The sequence below is a fragment of the Betta splendens genome, chromosome 8 (assembly GCF_900634795.4).
Source record: "Betta splendens chromosome 8, fBetSpl5.4, whole genome shotgun sequence".
NCBI classification, from domain to species: domain Eukaryota; kingdom Metazoa; phylum Chordata; class Actinopteri; order Anabantiformes; family Osphronemidae; genus Betta; species Betta splendens.
This window is the reverse complement of record NC_040888.2, coordinates 2,648,978-2,672,732: the sequence shown is the minus strand read 5'-3', so window position 1 is coordinate 2,672,732 and position 23,755 is coordinate 2,648,978. Positions and strand designations below refer to the sequence as shown.

Below are 23,755 nucleotides of genomic sequence, written 5' to 3'. Positions count from 1 at the left end.
TATTTCCCCCAGCATCAGGGTCCTGCTGGTCCGGGGTTACACTCAGGGTGCGTCGCTCCCTCTCAACCTGATGCAGCTCCTGATTTCAATTAATTCTCACGTCATTCAACCTCTTACTTTATAGCCATGAGCGTGGATAAATCTGCTCTTTCTGAACTCTGGCTCAACCCCTGACCACCAAAGCATCACGCACCAACACACCTGCACATCAAGCCTATAAATTGTCGCAGCCCGGGAGCGAGTCGGCGTCAAAGGCTGCGATCCTGAGCGGATGCAGGAAAGCGAGCCGAGCTCTCATTTGCCTGCATGGGATCGCATATTTTTCACTGCAGCACAAATTTTAAAAACAACACACACGCGCACACACACTGAAACACACTGAAACACGGACAGAACTACGAGTGCTTTAGCAGCATGAAGGAGACAAAGGGATGAAAAAAGAGAGAAAGGAGAAAGAAACGCACACACTATTTAGCTGCAGCTTTTTGGATCAAGTTGGGGTGAGGGAGAGGAGGAGGAGGAGGAGGAGGGAGAGGAGGAGGAGGGGGAGGAGGAGGAGGGGCTGAGCCAGAGAGGACTTGCGTCTTCACTGCAGCAGGCATCAAGTCACAGACTCTGCCCAACTCCTGGCCCTCACTTTGAACCTCCTGTCCCGTTTCCACTGGCCCCGTGCCTCCTCCGTCCCCGTCCTTCCGGCGGGTGGCAGCTTTGGCTGACACCTCCCCACCACCTGCTGCACTCGCACGCTTGCACGCTCGCACGCTCCGTTCTTAGTCTGAGTCTGAGCTACATTCTCAGGACTGTGTGTATTTCCTTGATGAGAGCGACAGGGCAGATTAGTGGAAGGGGAGAGTCGAGCCTTGGAGACACACAGTACGTTTCTAGACCATCATAAACACAAGGTGTAACCATGGTAACAGCTGCCAAAGAATCCCTCCCACAGGAGAGGAGGGCCAATCAGGCACTGCCACTACAGGAAACTGACAGCTCTCACACCAAGGCAACGCACGCTCAGTGTCTCCTCCTTCCATCAGTCTCGCTTTGCTTTGACGTGATTATAACCACTGTATGAAATGTAAAATTACCAGCCACCAGCAGTTCGTCTGCTCCACGTGAGGCTAACGACCGCCAGGTACTAGAAAACGAGCTCAAAGCAGCGTCTTTGTGCAGAGCTCAACCCACCCCCATCCACAAACGACCTGCTCCACCGGTTTCTGACACCAGAGATTGAGTATTCAATATTCTACTCGTTAATATATTGATCTTCCGACCCTGAATACCAGCAGACCCACCCAGCCTGACCTCTGACCTTTGACGCACACATTTCCGTCAACACGTGAGGAATGATGTGCATTTCTGTGTGCATGGATCACCAGGGACCATAACCTGATTAGTCATATGTCTGATTGCCGTCTATCGTCTCAGTGTCATTAATGGAAACATTACACACCTTTAAACGCTGACTTCTGCTTTCTTTTCACCCTTGTGTAAATGTTATCGATAACCGACATGACTCAACTCGATTACAGTTAATATCCCGTTAACGATTTTCTACTGATGAGCATCATCTGTGAGCACCGGGTTACTTAGTCCAGGTCTGGTATCGATTCTAGGTCTGGTATTCCTTCGATGTTCATCCAGCTTTGGTTAAGCCGTGTGTGCAGTAAATAGTTTAAGTTCCCACTGATTCTTTATTCAATAACACTCTTGAGCCAATAAATGTGAGATTCAATGCTGGAAAAAACCTTTGCTTCACGTGCCGGTGTCGCTTTCATTTTAAACATTACACCCATACCTACCACTTATTCCAGGCCAGCGACGACTAAAGCATCTGCTCCTGGACCGGTCCCAGAGCCACAGTCCAGAACCCTGGTGGCGTTTATAAACTCACAGACACCCACCTCCATCAGCCTCCATCTGGCCACCAGCATAAACAATGAGGAACTGGCTTCTTTGTGGAGTCAGAGACTCGTTGCCTGGAGCAGGACAGGGTCACTGCCTAAATCTTGTGTTCGCACACACACACACTCACACACACGCAGGACTCACACACCACATTCACACACACTGGGAAGTCAGCGCTATTAGTTCCAGATCATTTTGCGAGGCAGTCTGTAAACAGCAAGCTTAGGGATAAACAAAGATCCTACTGTACTGGAAGTAATCCCACAACACACACAGACACACACCTTAACACACAAAAGCTCTGCATGCGCACACAGACATAAATGTTAATAAACACCTGGAGGGTCAACAGAAAATATTACAGCGCACTTGTTTACTTATGTTTGGCCACGAAGCATTTCCGCACACCATTAACACTGAGCCATTCTAGACTGGACCGCTTACGAATGAGTACAAACACACTTTGTCTGCATGAATGTCACAAACAGAAGAACAAAATGCGTCTATTTGCATGGATGCTAACGTTTTTATGCTCGCATGGGTCACGGTGACCTGCGTGATGCCTTCATGACCACTCACACCACTCACAGAGGCAAAGCATCCATGTATGGGACTATGACTGGTCTTTTGCTCTGTAACTGCAGGGAGGTGGGCAGAGTCTTGACCATTTAAGAGCCCAACGAACAGGGCTCCACAGCCTCATTGCCAGCGCTTTGTACGTCAGCGAGGCAGAATCCCTCTGTCTGTGCCGTGATGCATGCCTCGTGACCCCCGATCTGCTGTTATCATGCGCACAGGCCAAATATAATGAGTCACCGAACAAACACACACACACACGCACACACGCACAAAGTGCTGAATATAAGTACAGCGAGACAAGCATCGCTCAGAAGCTTTTCAGAGGCACGTTCGCAGAGGCTGAGTGACAGTAGGAGAAAGACAACCTGCTGAAATCAAGGCCAACTTCACACTGCACAGATGAAGTCATTTAGAACCGCAAAGAGGCCGAAGCCTCAGAAAATGCTGCCGCACCAGCGAGCGGAAGCAGGTAATTTACCTCGTCTTTGAAGACACAGCTGAGCGGAGGGCAGGTTGTTTAACGAGACATTAACTCCAATACATTGTCCTCCATGTCACACATCTTCAAATCTTCCCAAACTATTTGCATAAATCACAAATTCTCCTGCTCACATAAGGGTTAATTATTTTAAACCCTTGCCAAATGCCTGTGATCGCCCGAACGAGCCAAGATAACAGGTTGCCTGCTGTTCCCTGTGTGTGAATGTGTGTACGTGAGTGGGAGTGTGTGTCATCTGTATTCATTTACGAAGGAAGTGCAAGAGGCCCTCTCAGAAGGTACAGAGTATAGAATGACTAATGGAGACTGATAGTATGATGGATCCACTCATCTGTGATGGATTAACCTCGTCTGGATCTAATCAGCCTGAATCAGCTTGTTGTTCCATCACCCAGTCCAAGCGCTCAGACCCGTCTTAAGCCGGACACCGCCACAGGCAGCTTTATTCCACAGAACTCAAACATAATAATCCTGGCTGCTTTCAGAACCAACAGAACTGGAGGAGTCGGCTGTTTTACGACGCTCGAAAGACAAATTCAGAAGTGAATCAATTACCACAGATCGCCAAAAACTGCAGCATCGCTTCATCTCTAGACATCAGACATGGGAGTAAACAAGCATCAGCATCTATTCCTGTCTGGTAGTTTGAGCTACAAAATCAGCCTAAGAGGTTAGAAACACTCTCTTTATCAATGACAACTCTTAAACACCTTCAACTTGACTTCACGAACAGCAGAGCAGGTTTGTTTACTTTGGCTTTTATCTCAACCTCCAGCCCATGATGGATCTGTACTGTACATCATGGAGGATGCGTCCACAGCAAAGTAGCAAACAAGTAACGCTGATAGCTGCAGTAATGGCAGCTTGAGCACAGACATGCATTCATCTAGACATCCTCCGACGTTCACAGCCAGCAGCCGTCCAGCTGATCCGCGGTGATGAACATACGAAATGGGATGGGAGAGAAATGACTGGGGATCTATTCCTACTGTCACGCCATTAGTCAGGCCGAGCGGAGCGCAGACATGTTGCCTGTCAGCGGCCTGGATGCGATGCAGCTTTGTTCACAGCTGTGTGGTGGCTGCTTTGCATCAGATGGGCTCCTTATCTCGCCTCCTCTCCAGGCTCACACTTAAAGCAGCATGCCTTTGTGTGGCTGAGTGGCGGCGCGTTTACGCGGTGGATAATATTTATACAGCCCACTGTGGACCACCAGTGCTTACTGCTTACACAGTGGGTGCCGCACGCACACACGCACGCACACGCGCACGCACACGCGCGTGAGATCAGCTCTCATGACATAACCTGCTTCTCAGACTTTGAATAGTGACGCCGAGCATGGACCCGTCTGCGCTCCGTTCATTAGTCGGACTAACGTCTCGGGAGAAATAGTGCTTAGTCTGCAAACAAAAACACAAACCCCACCGGCAAAACACGTGAAAAAGCAACCAAACCTTCTCAAAGTATGATTCAAGGATAATCAGATGTATCATCGTGCTGAAGTCTGTAAAGCCTCCTTCGGTTCCTGTATACAAGCGCCAGACTTGGCCAAAGCCCTGCAACATTACGCCAAGTTCATTTGAAAACAGCCAACAAGATGTGCATTTGTATAATTCCCAGAATGCCGTGCAGGTCTGCCAAGTCCGCTGCCTTTAAATGATTTCTGTTTACCAACCCTGGATGCAAGCGCTCGCACACACCCTCAGAGGATTACTGCACATATTTACCACTTCCTGGGACCGTTACACACATGTAACTAAACTAAATCCCACAACAGGAACCTTGGAGCTAGTGGACATGCGTTGTCACGCTCAGGAACCTTGAGTTAACAGCTGATAAGTGACACGCAGCTTGTGAAAGGTCAGTTTCAGGATTTTCTCAAGGCCGCTGCATAAGGTCCTTTTTTTTACTTGCCAGTAAATGTCTGGGAAATTAAAGGGGCATGTCACCGTTCTCCATGTCTCTGCTGCACCAGATCTGATGCGCTTCTTGTTCAACCTTGCTCAAGAGCAGCACTAAAGAAGCAAACTCTGCTCCAACTTCCCCAACTACCACTAAAATGCCTCATTATCGGCCACTGGGTTGTTAAGTCTGATCCACTCCTGAGTTTTATGAGAGGAACGTGGTGCGAGCTCAGAGCCGACTGACACGCTGACTGATTCACACAGATCGTTATCGAGGCTGGTCTCAAATGAACACGTCCTAATGTTGCAGAGGTTCTGGCTGCGCACAAGACCCAGACTGGGTTTCAGATGCCGTCTGTTGGGACATGATTGACTATCCTTGAGTAACTGTTTCACTTTTAGACTGTGCTGTTCTGGATAGAACGTAATACATCAGCGCCACTGTCAAATAGCTGACAACTGGATGACGGTGCGGTAAATAAGTCACCGATGCACCTTTGTGCGTGTGTCTGTTTTCATCAGCTGTTCCAAAGTATGGAGTTCCTATTTGCTGTCAAAATCGCCCTGAACGCCTCCCTCCCCCAGGCTGCCTTTACTAACGCAAACACACTGCACAGCGCTGGTAGCAAACCATCTGCGAGCGCAGCCACTCAGAATCTGCAGCCGTCAGAAGGCTCATCTGCTGCGTCTCTATCCTCCACACAGCTCCTCTCAGATCTGTGGACAATGTCTAGGTTGGAAGTCTGCACAAATGTACTTAGAAAAGCAAACATGACTCAGTTGCTCAGTCCGGGTTTACACCACCCACTTAACCACATCAGGGATAAAAACATATTGCTGTGGTTCATCTTCAAGCGCTTTCACAGTGCTTGAAATTGGATGCGCATTATGTTTCCTTTTCTTCTTCTTCACTTAAGTGTTGATCATTTTCAACCCAGTGATGGAACTGATCAGGGTGGGAGGTAATAACAGATGAAGACTGACAAACTGGTTGCTTGAAGCATTCACTCAAGATGAACCGAGAATGAAAGCAAACCTAGAAATGTGGAGCAGTGACTAACAGTGAGGTGAAAACTCAACCATGATACAAACATATTAAAGCGGACATTTAAAGCTGTACAGCTCATACACCCCACTCCAAACTGGACCACTGGTGCTGTGTACTGGAAACCAGCGAGGCGCTACGTTTACACAAGCTCTCCAACCTGTTAACACAGCAGTTTATGAAGCATCTGAATCACTTCACAAACAGAGATGTGCTGTTTGTGAGCAGGACGACGCTCACGCGCGCGCGTCTTACCGGCGTCGGACACTTCATTCCCAGTGAAAGGATATGGGTTGCAGACCACTCGCAGACACCAGTTGCGGGGCCTGGTTGTTTGCTTGAGGCAGAAGAAGGCCATGGGCGACAGAGCCGGGTACGGCTGCTGCTCCTCCTCCTCCGACACGCAGTCGGGATCACGGATAGGAGCCGTGATCCGAACTCCCAGCGTCGGCCCCACTTCCAGCTCCTCCTCGTGCTCCTGAACCTCAGGGCTCCAATCACCTCCGCTCCGGCTTCTCGTCCTCCGCCTCCTCCACTTCACCTCCTCCTCCTCCTCCTCCTCCTCCTCATCGCACCCCGGGGGGTTGCTCCTGTACGGGGTGGGTATGGCGAGCCTCACCTCCTCCTGCACCTCCTCCTCCTGCTCCTGCTCCTCTGCATACTGAAAGCGCACTCTCCCTTCTCCATCAGTCATGATAGAGCATCAGGCAGAGCCACTCTGAAAGGAAGTCACATGAAGCCTGGTTACAGAAAAACACATGAGGACGAAGACACAACAGTGGACAGAACGTTTGCGGAAAGTGACACACGAGATAAGAGATCAGGGATTGGGAAGGAGTCACACAATGAGCCAAATAAACACTGGGGCTAATTCCTCATCCAGGTCCTCAGCGACACTTGCTGCTGAACTCGCTTCCAATCAATCCACACACAGATTTTCAATATTCGTTTACAAACCTGGCAGTTTGAGGCGTTGTGTGAGCATTTACTTTACTCAGACACTCAAAGTCAGCTGATACAGCTTCTTTACAATATAATACGAATATTATATGGATGTCACTGCTACCAATGTAACATTCTTTGCATTAGACACGCACAGGCACACACACACACCACACACACACACACACACACACACACACACACACACACACACACACACACACACAGCTAAATGATGGTAAATGCTCCAAACGTATAATTATTCTACAAAATGATGGCAATGGCGTTGTTTCCACTCTGTCTGCCGCTCTCTTCCTGTTGCTATGTGATTGAACAGATGGACCGTTCTGTCTCTGGTCTACTGGAGGTTTTTAGCCCACACCACGCAATGGTGGGCAGGGAATGCGCAAAGAGAGAAAAAAACTACAAATGCAACACTAATCCCGATTATTATAATCAGTACAAAAACACAGAACGAAACATTAGTCATCATAATCCAACTAACAGACTTTTTCTTTTGAAGGCTTTTTAATGGCTTTTTGTGGTCCGTCCTTTTCCATTAGGGGAGAAAAGGCGCGTCAGACGCTTGAGCCGGTTCTAAAGAGATTCTGTGTAAAAGAGGGTAGAAATTAAATACGCCCCAATCAAAATAGCGACGGAAAAGTATTTACGCGTTACAAACGGTGCCAAAGACGTTCAATCCGAGCGTCACCTGTGTCTCTGTTAACGCCATTAAAAGTGGACTCCGTGGACACTAAAGGATGACAGGCAAACAGGGCAACTGTGCATTTTAAATACCTTATTAAGACGGAAAAGGAAGTTCCCATAAGCATGATCCGTTTTTGCGCACCCAGCCTTTCGCAGCAACCCGGCGCTTTGCGTCCCCTTCTTTCTTTGTTTCCTGTTCTTTCTCTCAAGAAAAAAAAATCTCCGTTCTCCTCGCGCGTTCTCCGAGTTAAAGGGTAATCCGAGGGCTGGAAGTAATCAAGAAATACTTGGAAGTGGTTGGTGGAATGGGAGCGTCTGCCCACCGCCACGCGGCTCCCCACGCGTCCATCCTCGCCGAGGCGCTGGTTTACGCAGCGTGGAGCGGAGCGGAGACGCGCACGGGAGGGTCGCGCCGCGTGCTTTGCTGCGCCGAAGCTCCGTGGCTGATGTGATGTGAAAAACTTGGCCGAGGACCCGGGAGCCCTGGCACGTGACGCGACGCCCCGCGACGGAGCCGCCCGCACGCGCGCACGCGCGCAAAAGAGCGTGAAGAGCCAAAAATGAGCGCGCGCGCGCGCCAGCCTGCAGTCAGCGGTAGATAATGTGGACGTTATGAAAAGTACATTAGCCTGTTTCCGTGGGTGTGGACACAGAATGACTGATAATGAAAATAATATTTAATTCTACTCTACATTAGGTTTATAGTATCATTATATGTACATATTATCTTATGATAGAACAGTATGTGCCGTGTGCTCCTGCAGAGATTCTTGGGCTACTTCCATTTGTCAGGAGGTGGAGGTCACCAACAAAACAAACGTGGCCCTTTGAAAAATAACTAAAAGTGGCACCAGGACTTTTTCTTAGAGGCTCCGGGATCAAAGCTGAGTCACGAGGTCATGTTGGAATCGGGGCGTGCGGTGGTGAAGCAGCTCCGGGTTCATCGGGTGTCGGGCTTCTGGTTTGAAACCGTAATTGGTTTCCAACCAGCAGCATTTGCTCGTGACCAGTTTTAACTGAGTTATGTGTGTAGTTCAGCGCAGGTTTGGGTTCAGCAATTAACTGGAAATGAAACAGAGACTGCTTTTATTTACCCACGATCCACATTCAGTCACTGCTTGCCTCCTCCCCTTCAGGTACCTGCGCCGTGTCGTCTCCGAGTCTCCACAGGTAACACAAAGGGACAATCAATTTAAAACTCCCATGCTGCCTGGACGATCGATCAAATACATAGACTTAATGTAATGGAGCGCCTGTTACAGACGCCACAGACAGGAGGATGAAGAGAGTGACTGTGCACTTGGAGCCCAAGCTGACGTCGCACTGACTCCTGCAGTATAAAAGCCTCTCTGTGGGATCGAGTCGCTCCGGGTTCGTTTGGATGTGACAGCAGATTGGATAAAGCCCGTAACCAGTCACAGCGCATGCTTCTCACCTTTAAAAAGTCTGTGGGCCGTTTGAGGCTGAAGGTCGAAGCATCGTCCTGGTGGCACAGGCTGAGAGGCCTCTCCTTCAAGGCCTCCAGCAGCAGAGTCTGTGAAAGACAATTAAGGAATTGCTCGATTCTGTATCATTTACAACAGACAACAGAGCCTTAATCTGTTCTATACACACATTCCCTTCATGGCTAAATGAGTGGCTGCTGTTGAGCAGAGCCACACGTTGTCCGTGTGTCTGTTCCTGCCCATTAATTCTCAGCTGTGAGCAAAAGCCAGTTGAGCGTGTTGACAGGCTGAGCAGTGCAGCACAGACCCCCGGTGACACCTGTCTGTGTTCCCACCTGTCTGCCCAGAGCCCAGCTCATGTCATCATTACTGCAGGCTTGGCCCCAAAATGGCTCCTGCAAGGCCTTTGCTAATGTTGGCTCCAGTTTCACTTCACTCAGCTGTGCGTCCAGAGCCTGGAGGCCTGGTTCCAATCCACTGAAGGCATCGCTAGCTAAATGACATTCCCCACGAGGCCTCGGCTGCACAGAGAAGCAGCTGAGGGGGTCTGCCTGGTTTTTAAAGAGAACTCGCCTCCGCTGCCCAACGTGCATTCTGCATTTTGTCGCAATTTCCACAAGGAGATGAATAACAGAGTGTGTTGTACTGTTGGGGAAGAAAACACCTCTCTTCACACAAATACCACCTGTGTAAATCAATAGATCAATACTCCTCCGTCAGCCTACAACCGCTGCCCCGTCCCATCCCATCATCCCCCATCCGTCCCTCGGCTCCGACGCCCACGCTTTCATCATCCAGCCTTTTGTTCCTGCTTTTCTCATCTCCTTCTCATCACTGGCCCTCGCACCAGCCCGTTAGGTGGGACTTTTTGAAGTACAGCACAGGAGACAAAGGAACGTACCTGCACACACACACAAAGAAGCTGCCTTTCATTTCTAGTGTGTATAAATATGAAAAAGGCAGACATGTTATCTATCAGAGATCAGCACAGATTCAATTGTTCAGGATGAGATGTAGGAAATCTGCTTTGATGTCGTATTTAAACGTAGCACCACGTGTTACAATGTCCAATAAAGTGTGAGGTGAATAAATCTGCTCGTGTGAGATTCTCCTGCACGACTAGCAAAAAGCAAAAGTGGCTGATCAGCGCTTATCAAAGTCCTGTTTGATGGACAGGTTGCTTCAACGGAACAAATAAGTCAAAGGAGATTTGACCCTTGTCTCAGTTTATATCTCACCCACACATCTGTCTCCATCCATCCATCCCTCCCCCTCATTCGTTTCTCCCGTCACTTGGGGGGTGGAGTTTTCTCATCAGACCTCCTGACGCATGTGAGGATGGGAGACCCTCAGTTTCTTTCTTCAGGGGGCTTCCCCCACCAGGCAGCCACTCCTATGATGCACATGATATGAGCGAGTGCTGAAATATGCATTTCCTCTATGTATTATTCAAATCAAAGTGTGAAAAGCTAAACGGAGACGGATGTAAATGTGCAGGAGCGGAGGGTGGATGAGGAAAGAACAGCGGCAGAGAGCGTTTGTTGCTTTGTTTGTTTTCATCACATTTCCAGCTGCATGCCAAAGTAATCACTTTAATTAGGGTATGGGAGAGGCAAAAATATCTGTGCATTTCTAAACAACAGCAACAGAGGAAGCAGTTGCATAATCACACACACACACACACACACACACACACACACACACACACACACACACACACACACACACACACACACACACACACACACACACACACACACACACACACACACACACACACACACACACACACACAGCATGGTGCCGCATCACAGACAGCTTTAGAAGCAAATCTGTCATGCTGAGCCCACTCAGCCATGCGGCTCAGTCATACATGCTGACATGCGTTGGGCAGTTGTGTGTTTCTAACAACCTGCCTTGAAACCTTTATTTAAAAGGGGGACAATGGCATCAAACACTTATGGTCTGTCACCAATGAACAAACCTGTACAACCTTCAAAACCATAAATAGTGTCCGTGGCCACGATGTGTTCCTCACAGCCTCAGTGTAAGTTTCTCTGTGGACAGATCATTTAAGCTGTTCTTAAACTTATACAACTTAATGGCCCGAGACCTGGATAAACCTCATGCAGGAATGTTCCCGTCCGATTCCCGTCCTCCTGTTTCTTCTCCGCTGTGACTCTGCTGACGCCCACATCACGTCTGCTTTTGTGTATTTGAAATAAAGGCGCGCACGCACACAAAGAGCTGCAGGTTGTGGGGCGTTGTCACCCACACACACCCCTACTGGCAGACTTCAAACGCACTCAGACAGAGATGCTGCAGAGAGAGAGAGGGGGGGGGGGGGGGGGGGGGGGGGGGGGTGGAGGGATGAAAAGAGAGATTTCAGTTGGAGGAAGAGAGATAAACACAGAGACGGCGCACGACACAAAGACACAGAATAATGTGTCATAGCAACAGTAATGACACTAACATCTGGGTTATAATCTGCTGTTGTATAACAGCATCTGGCAGCCTCCTGTGTGACTATATATTAACACAGAAAATAACAAATATATGTTACTCTGACCAGCGAGCTTCCTTACACTGAACTACTGAGAAGCAGCTCAGTTTTATAACTAGAATATATTTGAATAATTAGTTTAGTCATCAAACGTATTTTATGTCCTTGTGGAGATCCACCATGCCCTTAAAGGATTTCACACCGAACACGGCTGTGTAAGATACTACAGCCAGATGGGAGGGCTCCCTGAAGCACAGATTCCTCCTCACTGCTCCCTCAGAAAGGACGAGACGTCACGACGTCTGTAAACTCCTCACCTCAGGATGTTTGGACGGATCGTCAGTACCGAGCAGCCTCCAGTTGGGAGAGAAAGAGTAGAATGAGACCGAATTAGACTTATTAGGTTTAATCTGGATCAACTCGTGTCCTTGGTGAAGTCTTGGTCTAGTGAGGGCTGTTAATTCCTTCACATTAGTTTATGTATAGAGTCTTATCCCGTGTTAAAAGCTTATTATACTATGTATTATGAGTGATTAAAGGAACGACATATTGCCTCCTAACCTCAGATCGGGCTAAATTCATTTATTTATAAGTCCTGATCCAGATTTAACAACTTGTTTTCTTGGTGACGCCGCTCAAAGCGAATGAGGCTCTAACGATTTGATGAAAAAATAAATCAAGTGGGACACTGCAGTTACAGGAGGATCACTGAGGAGCTGAGAATAATTAATTTCCTGAATATCCATCTACAGTGTAAATTCCATCAATCGCAGCTTCAATTACACTCGCTGGCTTTAATATTAATAGGATTATATAACTGGGACTAACACCCCTGTCAATCCAAGCATCCATACTGCTTATCTGGCCACAGATATGTGGTTACATAAACACATTAATGGGCCATATGCAACTCAGAATAATAGTCAGAAATATGTGTACTTTAGAGTTTTTTTTTTCACTACTTTTGCATATGATGCTCAAATGTATAAGTAAGTGTATAATTCTGATTGTATTCAATGACCTAATGCAAATGCATTATGACCAGTCCGGAGCATCAGCCTTTAACACCCATGGCTGTGTTCCTGCTCAGTGTCTCTCAAACAGTCGTTGATGAGTCTGCCCTGTCTGTCACGTCACCAGCTCCTGCAGAGAGACAGACGAAGTGGCACGGAGGCAGCGAACGCTGAGAGGGTCCACCAGCGACGCAGCGCTCACAGTGAGACGGGACATGAGCTGGCACATTTCTGAGCAGCGCTCCGCGTCCGGGAACTCCTGCGCGGCCTTTGCATTCTCAGCTGTGGGACGTCACGCGTGCATTTGTCTGGCTATGAGTCTGTGTGTGCGCCGCTGCAGCTGTGCATTCCAATCAGAGAGATTAACCCTCTCGCCCCCCACTGAGCCGACACCATCTCCTTCACCCCTTCCTCTAATTCCCTCTGCTCCCACCAGACCAGGCCCAGACGCTGCCACCACCTCCCACATGTGTGCATGTGTCTGTCTGCATATCTAGATCACATACAGAAGGATCTCCACCCCTGACCCACTGACAACCCAACCCACAAAGCTTTGCTTCATCCATCACTTCCATTTCAAGCTACAAACTCCAACTGGCCTGAACTTTACCATCAGAAACTTTGTTCAATCAGATCGTTTCAAAGATGAAACTGCAACAGAAACATCCAAGTTTTCCTTTTCTGGAACATGCATCTATAGACAATCACTTCATTTCTACTGAACCTAAAGGTAGAAGTTGTTGTGCACTAGCAGGAAATGCTGCATGTTGTCTCCTTTCAGTCCCAGCAGCTCTGTCCTCGCTTGACTTTCAGCTAAGTTTCATCATTCCTGGTTCTGCTCACTACAAGACTAGTACACACACACACACACACACACACACACACACACACACACACACACACACACACACACACACACACACACACACACACACACACACACACACACACACACACACACACACACACTCACTGGAGCTAAAATGAAATCAGCGTTAGTTCGACCACCACATGTTCAGCGTGGAGCCTCTATGGCTGTGGAGTGTGCACAGGGGCAGCGTGTTGTGGTCCGAGGCTCGTGAGGGTCGAGGGAAGCACTGGTAACAAGCCTGTGGCGATGGCTCGACTGCTCCCGCTAATGAGACAGCGACACACACGGAAGACAACTCTCTAAATGGACACAGCGAATCCCCATTTCATCCAATCTGCCTCCAAACAACTCCACTCACGAAGCCATTTCCTGCTTTCTAAGTGTGTGTGCGCCTGAGTAGGAGCCTGTGTGTGATCCTCGTCCTGCCAGCTTCTCGTGGTTAATCCCACATCTCTCACTCTTCGTCTTCATCCGTTTGTCTCTTCCCGCCTCGACACACAGCGCAGAGAGAGCGCGTGACCGTGTGAGGGTTTGCAGCGGGACATAAGATTAAAACATATGTTCATCAAAGGAGGATTAGTGCCCAGTGGTGTGATCTAATCTGAATACAGCCCTCGCAGAAGAGTGACCTGCTGGGTCAGCTGACCTTCACACTGCCCAATGGTAATCACCTTCACATTTAGCCGACCAACCAGAGCGCTGCTTCTTAGAGCAGATGGGTCATCGTGTGATGATGTTTTTTGGCCTTGACCTTTGATGTGATGCCTTAATTAAGCTTATTTTTCTGTCATTGGTCTGTGTTGTTTTCTGGATTAGCAGCGATGGAGGGACCAGTTACCTGCTGCAGATCCATCCGGCGTGTGGGGGAACACCAGGCTGCTGTTTGTAGTTGACTCTGTGTTGACGAATAACAAAACAGCAAAAGACAACGGACGCTGGAATCTGAGCCACGTCTGTCATTCAGTAAGAATAAGATGGAAGATGCAACAAAGCAACCTGAGTTCCTCTGACTCCTCTAGGCTACCACAGCTTAGACTCCCCAAACCCTGCGCCTCCTCCTTCAGGGATGTGTAACTAATGCGTGTTGTGTAGTGTGAGAGGAAGAACACTTGTCAGTTGATTTATGGGCATCTGGGAAGCTGTGCTATGCAGCTGCTGCCATTCCACAGATCAAAGGGGATTCCTGGACAGGCTGGAAGGAGGGAGGGAGGAGAAAGAGGACGCCTTGGCTGGACATGGAGGCGAGAGGTGGATGCCTTGAGCAGAACCTAATGAAGCTGATGTCAGCTCAAACTCAGAGGACGCTTCTATTCTGAGATAATGATGAGTTTGGAACTTCACTCTTGACAGCCTTCAGCTAATCAGTGGACAAGACACTGAAAGGGTCCAGAAACACCACGAGCTCATAATCCAGTATGAATATTATGATACAAGAAACAGAATGTTTCTGCTGGATCTCCTGACTACAAGAGTTTACCTGAATACAAACCTAGTTATGATTGTTGTGTTACAGCAAAGGACATTTCAAATCACATGAACAGGTATTAATACAGCTAATAAACCTGGGACCGACTATAAATTGAATTTGAGCACTTAATTACAGCACAATATCATAATCAATAATCTAATGTGCTGTGTGTCATTGTCCTGAAGGTTTCAGGACAATAAAGAGCATTAACTTTGACACAAACAAGTCATTGAGAAGGAAAATCTGGTGACACAAAGGTTATGGGATAAAGTTAGGAGAAAGGCAGAAAGGAAACGAAGGCTGGAGTCAGACTGTCAAAACCGAAGCGAGGCTGGATAACATGCAGTCAGCGGAAAGAAGGTAAGTCAGAGGAAGACAGCGAGTGAGGGGCGTCTGAGGGGAAATTTATTTAAAACCACTTGGAGGCAGGCGGTTCGGTTTGATGATGTCTGTGACAGTAACCGGCTCCATTAGACATGAAAAGCAACATAGCTTCTAAATGAAACGTACTTGATCCAACCAGCCACACAGCATCCAACGAGTCCGGGTCGTGTAACGAGGAGGCGGCGGCCGGGGAAAGCAGCTGCCACGTGCGGCTACAGAGACGGAGGCAGGACCGCAGGACGAGTGGCGGTCAGGTCCAATTACCGGGAAAAGCAGTGCCTCCGGGCGGATGACGCAGTAGGTAAACACGCTCTGTGACAGGTGTCAGTGAGAGAGTGGAGGCTGACGAGACTGGAGGAGCGGGGAAGCGTGTTGGTGTGGGTGGAAACGAAGCAAGGGAGGCTCTTCGGCCTTCAAACATAAAAATAACTCATAATTTAATTAATGAATAATTAATCTGTAATTGAGCCGGCTGTTATCACACTGTGCCATCACAGCTATAACAATTAACACAGAGCTCTCCATAAAGGGAGGAGAACAGGCGCTCAGTCAAGTCAATATCGGGGCAGAAACTATTTGAGCAGTGACATTATTTTGTTTACAGTCATGTTTAAAATTTAGGGGAATAAAGTCTGGAATTTTCTTAGAATTAGAATTAGATGAACTGTTTTAATACATGTCTATGCCACTGACAAGAAGGTGATGAAACTCTGCCGCTGCTTTTGCTTCGGTGGATTTTCCAAAATCCTCCAGGTGTCATGATTTGTGTTCTTGTGTCTAGTGGTTTCCTGTTTTATTTTGGTAGTCTCCCGGTCTCTGTTTTGTGTTCTAGCTTCACTTCCGGGTTATGTCACGTCACAGCTGTTCTTGTTTCACCCGGTCATTATTCACACCTGCACGTCATCAGTAATCGAGTCCCGTTGTATTTAACCACCACCTGTGTCCTTAGTTCCCTGCCAGATTGTTGAGTTGAGTGTTTGTGTTTCTTGTGAATCCCTGAGTTGAGCGTTCCTAGTTTCCTGAGTCCCCGTGTTTCGTGTTCCTCGTGTTTTGTTCCTGTCTGCATCGTGTATCCTGCCCGACCCTGGATTATCTACTTACCGTGAGTTTTGCCTGTTCCCTGCCTGTACTTTTGCCGAGCCTTTTTGTGTTGACCTGGACCGTCTGACCGTGCCTTGAGGAATAAACCTTTTGTTGATTATAATATCGTCTCCGTGCTGTGCATGTGGGTCCGCCGCCTGCCCGAGTCCCTGACAGAACAATCTGGCCACACTTGGACCCAGCCAGCACTTAGCCTCCGGTCAGGTCAGTGACTGTTTTTCCTTTGTTTTTTACGGCAAATATAACTCTCCCGCGGAAGCATGGTTTCGGTTTCCTCCTCTCCGCCTCGTCGGATCGTCGTGCCTGCACCAACCTGCCCAGCTCCATGGTTATTTCCCTGGGAGGATTTCCTGCTCTCACGCGGTCCTCAGTCTCCAGTTCAGCCGCGCGCTGCTCAGTCTCCAGTTCAGCCGCGCGCTGCTCAGTCTCCAGTTCAGCCGCGCGCTGCTCAGTCTCCAGTTCAGCCGCGCGCTGCTCAGTCTCCAGTTCAGCCGCGCGCTGCTCAGTCTCCAGTTCAGCCGCGCGCTGCTCAGTCCCCAGTTCAGCCGCGCGCTGCTCAGTCCCCAGTTCAGCCGCGCGCTGCTCAGTCTCCAGTTCAGCCGCGCGCTGCTCAGTCTCCAGTTCAGCCGCGCGCTGCTCAGTCTCCAGTTCAGCCGCGCGCTGCTCAGTCTCCAGTTCAGCCGCGCGCTGTTCAGTCTCCAGTTCAGCCGCGCGCTGTTCAATCTCCAGTTCAGTCGTGTTTTCCCCAGTCTCCAGCCCAAGCTCCAGACGCCGCGGTCCCGTTTCACCATGCGGGTCCCGGTACAGAGGTCCGGTCCACACCGCCCCCAGCGCCCCAAACGACGGACAGTCGCAGCTGCTCCGGACGGCGCCGGCGGCGGCGCGGTTCCAGGATTCCGGGTCCCGCGGTCTCGGTCATGGGGACCGAGCAGTCTCCTTCTCCGACAGAGGAGCCCCTTGATTCTCTGACTGACTGTGTCTCTCTGATAGCAGGCATCCCAGACAGCGTCGCCCGACGGGTCCACCTCCTCTGCTCTCCTCCGGTTGCGTTTCTCTTCGCCCACCTCATGAACACCGCCGATTCGGCAGCAGACCAGGGCGCGAGAGAACAACTGTTCACGGAAGCAGCCGCTCTCGTCCTGAGGGAGCCTGTCCTGCGTGAGGCCCTGCAGCTCCCGGGCCCGCAGCCAGCGGCCGCTTCATGTCCCACCTCTCAGTCAGTTCAGCCTCGCCATGCTCATGCCCTGGTGCAGCCCTGTCGCCTCCAGGCTCCAGCCCAGTCGAACCTAGTCCAGACCCCAGATCAGCCGTGTGTTGCCCAGACCCCAGATCAGCCGCGTGTTGCCCAGACCCCAGATCAGCCGTGTGTTGCCCAGACCCCAGTTCAGTCGTGTGCTGCCCAGACCCCAGTTCAGTCGTGTGTTGCCCAGACCCCAGTTCCGTCCTTGTCCCCGTCAGAGGGCACCGTCCGTCTGACGACTGTTAGCCCCACCCAATCAGGCCCGACGTCTCCCCCGTCGAGCTCGGCAGCTGTAAGCTGTCATGCCAGCTCCGGAGGGGACGCCGTTCCAGTCCCTGTCGGCCATGTTGCGGCCGTTCCAGTCCCTGTCGGCCATGTTGCGGCCGTTCCAGTCCCTGTCGGCCATGTTGCGGCCGTTCCAGTCCCTGTCGGCCATGTTGCGGCCGTTCCAGTCCCTGTCGGCCATGTTGCGGCCGTTCCAGTCCCTGTCGGCCATGTTGCGGCCGTTCCAGTCCCTGTCGGCCATGTTGCGGCCGTTCCAGTCCCTGTCGGCCATGTTGCGGCCGTTCCAGTCCCTGTCGGCCATGTTGCGGCCGTTCCAGTCCCTGTCGGCCATGTTGCGGCCGTTCCAGTTCCAGTCCCTGTCGGCCATGTTGCGGCCGTTCCAGTTCCTGTCCCTGTCGGCCATGTTGCGGCCGTTCCAGTTCCTGTCGGCCAAGTTGAGGTCGTTCCAGTCCCTGTCGGCCAAGTTGAGGTCGTTCCAGTTCCTGTCTCTGTCGGCCAAGTTGAGGTCGTTCCAGTTCCTGTCTCTGTCGGCCCAGTTGAGGTCGTTCCAGTTCCAGTCCCTGTCGGCCATGTTGCGGCCGTTCCAGTTCCTGTCCCTGTCGGCCATGTTGCGGCCGTTCCAGTTCCTGTCCCTGTCGGCCATGTTGCGGCCGTTCCAGTCCCTGTCGGCCAAGTTGAGGTCGTTCCAGTCCCTGTCGGCCAAGTTGAGGTCGTTCCAGTTCCTGTCTCTGTCGGCCAAGTTGAGGTCGTTCCAGTTCCTGTCTCTGTCGGCCAAGTTGAGGTCGTTCCAGTTCCTGTCTCTGTCGGCCCAGTTGAGGTCGTTCCAGTTCCTGTCTCTGTCGACCAAGTTAAGGTCGTTCCAGTTCCTGTCTCTGTCGACCAAGTTGAGGTCGTTCCAGTTCCTGTCCCTGTCGGCCAAGTTGAGGGCATTCCCGTAGGCCAAGTTGAGGGCGTTCCCGTAGGCCAAGTAGAGGTCACCCCTGTCTCTGATCCCGTTCCCGTCGGCCCTGTAGCGGTCGTTCCAGTCCCCGTTCCTGTCGGCCCTGTGGCGGTCGTTCCAGTCCCCGTTCCTGTCGGCCCTGTAGCGGTCGTTCCGGTCCCCGTTCCTGTCGGCCCTGTAGCGGTCGTTCCAGCCCCCGTCACCCTTGGAGCCGCAGCGCCCGCCGGCCCCCAGGAGGAGGCGGCGCCTGCTGCAGTTCCTGCGCACCTCCAGGGGGGGGTCGCGCCGGCCGCAGTTCCTGCGCGCCTCCTGGAGGAGGTCGCGCCGGTCGCAGTTCCTGCGCACCTCCAGGAGGAGGTCGCGCCAGTCGCAGTTCCTGCGCACCTCCAGGAGGAGGTCGCGCTAGCCGCAGTTCCTGCGCGCCTCCAGGAGGAGGTCGCGCCAGTTGCAGTTCCTGCGCACCTCCAGGAGGAGGTCGCGCCAGTTGCAGTTCCTGCGCACCTCCAGGAGGAGGTCGCGCCAGTTGCAGTTCCTGCGCACCTCCAGGAGGAGGTCGCGCCAGTTGCAGTTCCTGCGCACCTCCAGGAGGAGGTCGCGCCAGTTGCAGTTCCTGCGCACCTCCAGGAGGAGGTCGCGCCAGCCGCAGTTTCTGCGCACCTCCAGGAGGAGGTCGCGCCAGCCGCAGTTCCTGCGCACCTCCAGGAGGAGGTCGCGCCAGCCGCAGTTCCTGCGCACCTCCAGGAGGAGGTCACGCCAGCCGCAGTTCCTGCGCACCTCCAGGAGGGGGTCGCGCCCGTCGCAGTCCCGGCGGACCTCCAGGAGGGGGTCGCGCCCGTCGCAGTCCCGGCGGACCTCCAGGAGGGGGTCGCGCCCGTCGCAGTCCCGGCGGACCTCCAGGAGGGGGTCGCGCCCGCCGCAGTCCCGGCGGACCTCCAGGAGGGGGTCGCGCCCGCCGCAGTCCCGGCGGACCTCCAGGAGGGGGTCGCGCCCGCCGCAGTCCCGGCGGACCTCCAGGAGGGGGTCGCGCCCGCCGCAGTCCCGGCGGACCTCCAGGAGGGGGTCGCGCCCGCCGCAGTCCCGGCGGACCTCCAGGAGGGGGTCGCTCCCGTCGCAGCTCCCGCCGCATCTGCATCGGTTCCTGGCGGTCCGGCTCCGGCCGCATCTGCATCGGTTCCTGGCGGTCCGGCGCTGACCGCATCTGCTTTGATTCCTGGTGGTCCGGCGCTGACCGCATCTGCTTCGGTTCCTGTCTCTCGTCGCGGTGGCCCAAGGAGGACGCCGCTGGTTCCTGTCTCTCGTCGCGGTGGTCCAAGGAGGACGCCGCTGGTTCCTGTCTCTCGTCGCGGTGGTCCAAGGAGGACGCCGCTGGTTCCTGGCTCTCGTCGCGGTGGTCCAAGGAGGACGCCGCTGGTCCCTGCCTCGTCCTTGTCTCGGTCGCCGGACTGGTGGCCTTGCCCTCGGCGCCTCCTGCTGCCCGGATGGCGCTGCCTCCTGCGGCGACGCCCGCCTTGACTCCTCAGCCCATCGGATCAGCGTCCGCCTGGAGGACGTTGCCATTCGGGGTGGCCCCCGGGGACATCGGTCCAGCCCAAGGGCACTAAGAGTGCCACCCTGGCTCAGCGGCTGCTGGGCAGGGTCTCGCCGCGCCTTCACCCTCCATGAAGGAATCCCTGAACTTTGTGTTTTTTCCCCGTTCATGGACCTTGGTCGTGTCATGGGGACTCTTGTTTTGGCCCTCCTCCGGTCCTCCCTCCACCCACCCTGCTCGTTTGCCTTGAGGGGTTGGGATTCGGTCCCTCCTCCTGGGACCACCCTCCGCCCGCCCTGGTTCGGGGGGGGGGGCTTCCGTGGGCGCCGTGGAAGGCGCCATAGGGGGGGGGGTACTGTCATGATTTGTGTTCTTGTGTCTAGTGGTTTCCTGTTTTATTTTGGTAGTCTCCCGGTCTCTGTTTTGTGTTCTAGCTTCACTTCCGGGTTATGTCACGTCACAGCTGTTCTTGTTTCACCCGGTCATTATTCACACCTGCACGTCATCAGTAATCGAGTCCCGTTGTATTTAACCACCACCTGTGTCCTTAGTTCCCTGCCAGATTGTTGAGTTGAGTGTTCGTGTTTCTTGTGAATCCCTGAGTTGAGCGTTCCTAGTTTCCTGAGTCCCCTGAATGTTCGTGTTCCTCGTGTTTTGTTCCTGTCTGCATCGTGTATCCTGCCCGACCCTGGATTATCTACTTACCGTGAGTTTTGCCTGTTCCCTGCCTGTACTTTTGCCGAGCCTTTTTGTGTTGACCTGGACCGTCTGACCGTGCCTTGAGGAATAAACCTTTTGTTGATTATAATATCGTCTCCGTGCTGTGCATGTGGGTCCGCCGCCTGCCCGAGTCCCTGACACCAGGGCGACACCTTCTGTCCTTGGGCCCTTAAAGTGAATGGAAATGCCTCAGGTTGGTTGTAAAACTATGTTCAGTTAAGACAAGAAACTTTAAAAATCCATTTCATTCTGTCCTAAACTAAAAACCTCTCCAATAAACACGAGTGTCCTCGTTATCCTTAATGAGATTCTGCTATGCAGCACTTTATTGTATTACAATGAAAAATAAGGGCTTTGAATGAAGCGAGGATGTTCATCAGGACGTGAGTCACACTCGCCCTTTACACCTCCCGTCACCACTACTGCGCACGCTGACCCAAACAGTCAAGTGATTGCAGGGCGTTTCCCACACGATCCACGCACGCAGCTGATTTCACACTACGCCGGTCCAAGACCGAGGCGCGGCTGCTGGAACGCGGACCTCTCCTGAAAACAGGTGAGATCCTGACAAACGTGAGCGTGTAGACGCGCAGAAGAGAAGAAGAAGACTGCAGCATTACCAGCAGGAAGTAGCCTTCGGTCTGCTTCAACAATCGTGTGTTAATCTGCGGCGCATTTGTAAACTCTCGCGTTCTTGTTGTCATTGTGAGGACCTGACACTTCGCTGAGTTCCAACCAGCAGAGCTGGAACAGACACCGGATGTTTTCTGTGCTCATTAAACTAAATTTAAAGAGCAATAAAACGTTTTACATAATTCACAATGCGGGTTTCTCCGTTAATGCCTTCCGGCCTCCCGTTGACACGTTCTATACGATGGCCCTCGCTCAGTGTGCGCACTCCTTAGGCTTGATATTAAAAAGTGACTGGAGCATTGGAGCAGGTATGCTGCTAAGTGGCCACATCCATCACACATCTTTTATTGAATTAGTGCCGTGACACAACAGAGGCTTAAAAACGCAGCATTGTGAGTCCAGGATTTTAAAAGACTTAAAGAGTGGCAGTGAAGTCACCAGAGTTGGGACTGTTAATAGTTCTGACAGCCGTCCCTGCTCCCGCTGACAGGCCTCCCCGCCTGCAGTCTTTTTATTTATGTTTCTCACACAGTGTCAAATAAAATCAATCACTGGCTTATTCGCTTTTTTCCCCGTCCCTCCTCACTCTCAAATGCAAAGACACACACACACACACACACACACACACACACACACACACACACACACACACACACACACACACACACTGTGATGTCATCAGGCTTTCTAGACGACCTATCACTGAACCCTCGGGCTTCTTGTTACAGTAGAGATGGAGAACTGTAATTCACTCAGCTGCCAGTAATAAATGAACTGTAACTAATGGTGCGTGTTGGTGTGTAACCAGGTTATATACAGTTAAGTGCACAATGGCAGGAGGAAACACTGTGTGTGTGGGTTTTAAAGGGCTCAAGGTAATTAAAGGAAGGGCTTTATTGTGCGTGTGTAAAATAATTTAGAAACTGTTTACCTTCACTCCCTAGATTAGTTAAATCTCCTTAATGGATGCCTGTGTGCGAGCGGCAGAGGGAACTCAGAGCAAGTTTGACTTTCAATTAATGAATCTTTCCACACACGCAGAGAGTTTAGCGTCGAGATTCACTGGGGGGCAGTTTTGTTCTTAAAGGAAACGGAAATAGTTCGATTTTTACTGTCACACAAAACAGAGGAAGTGACCAGTAGGTCGTCAGTCAATCAGATCAATAACTCGCTGATAACAGCACATAAGCAGAAACACGTGTGAAGCTCAGAAATAATTAAATCACAATTCATCAATTCAATCACGCTATGATCTCAAAAGTCACAGTATTTAGTATTTTTCACTGTAAATGCTTTTTACAAATTGTATTTATCACGTAACCATCCTATCGTTTGTAAAACATTTATTCGTTTCTTTTGCCAAATTCCTTCCAAGGGTAGATTTAGATTATGGAAGAATTCCTTTGATTTTCTTCCACGACTCAGTGACAAGCCTAATCGTTTGTTACACGCCAACAGAAGGAGACGGGTAATGGCCCGTGAACGGTGCCTCAGACATGAAAGCAGGAAACACCTCAAGCCTAGCATTTCAGATTTCAAGGTGAATTTAGGAATTCACTCCAGGAGCTGAAGCCACAAACTAGATCCGAAACTACAGCCGCCTTCACTGTTCTCCGGCCGGACTTTATTTGAAATAAAATACAAACCTTCATTTAGGAACGCGAGAGGAGAGTCTGTGCAGCTCCTTACCAGCCTCCGGTGTGGCTCATGCTGGGGTCACCAGAGGTCGGCTCTGGGGGCTTTATCGATGAAGTGATCTGTTTCCAGCTCGGAGGAGGAGTCTCACCTCGACCATCCAGTCAACGCCTCTAGTGTAAGACGCACAGGAGAGAAAAGGCAGAATCAGCTTGATGAGCTGCTACGCTATTCTCTGCCGCTGACAGATGATATTGCTGACACTAAACACATACACACAATAGACATAATGTAGAGCTGCTGCTGCAGGTTTGACATTTTGCTTAGAAAAGCTTTTGAGCAGAAGATAAAAGCGCACAGCGAGCTGGCTGAGCACCTTAAGTGAAAAGCCAAGGGATTCACAGTTG

The 23,755-nt window shown here is 51.2% G+C and overlaps 1 protein-coding gene across 5 annotated transcripts in view; it reads right to left on the bottom strand.

Annotated features, from left to right (window-relative positions):
* Nucleotides 1–23,755, bottom strand: part of cacna1ha (calcium channel, voltage-dependent, T type, alpha 1H subunit a) — a 91,053-nt gene that overhangs the window by 52,439 nt on the left and 14,859 nt on the right. The window contains exons 3-6 of one of the 5 annotated variants that reach the window (XM_055510937.1): nt 23,403–23,521; nt 10,266–10,420; nt 9,018–9,928; nt 6,224–6,650 (exon numbers count right to left, since the gene is read on the bottom strand). In XM_055510937.1, the coding sequence (XP_055366912.1) occupies nt 6,224–6,626 (403 nt within the window). In that variant the 5' untranslated portion in view covers nt 6,627–6,650; nt 9,018–9,928; nt 10,266–10,420; nt 23,403–23,521. Of the gene's footprint in view, nt 1–6,223; nt 6,651–7,672; nt 8,136–9,017; nt 9,929–10,265; nt 10,421–23,402; nt 23,522–23,755 lie in introns of those variants that run through there. The other 4 variants (XM_055510938.1, XM_055510940.1, XM_055510936.1 and 1 more) reach the window with 4 other exon arrangements.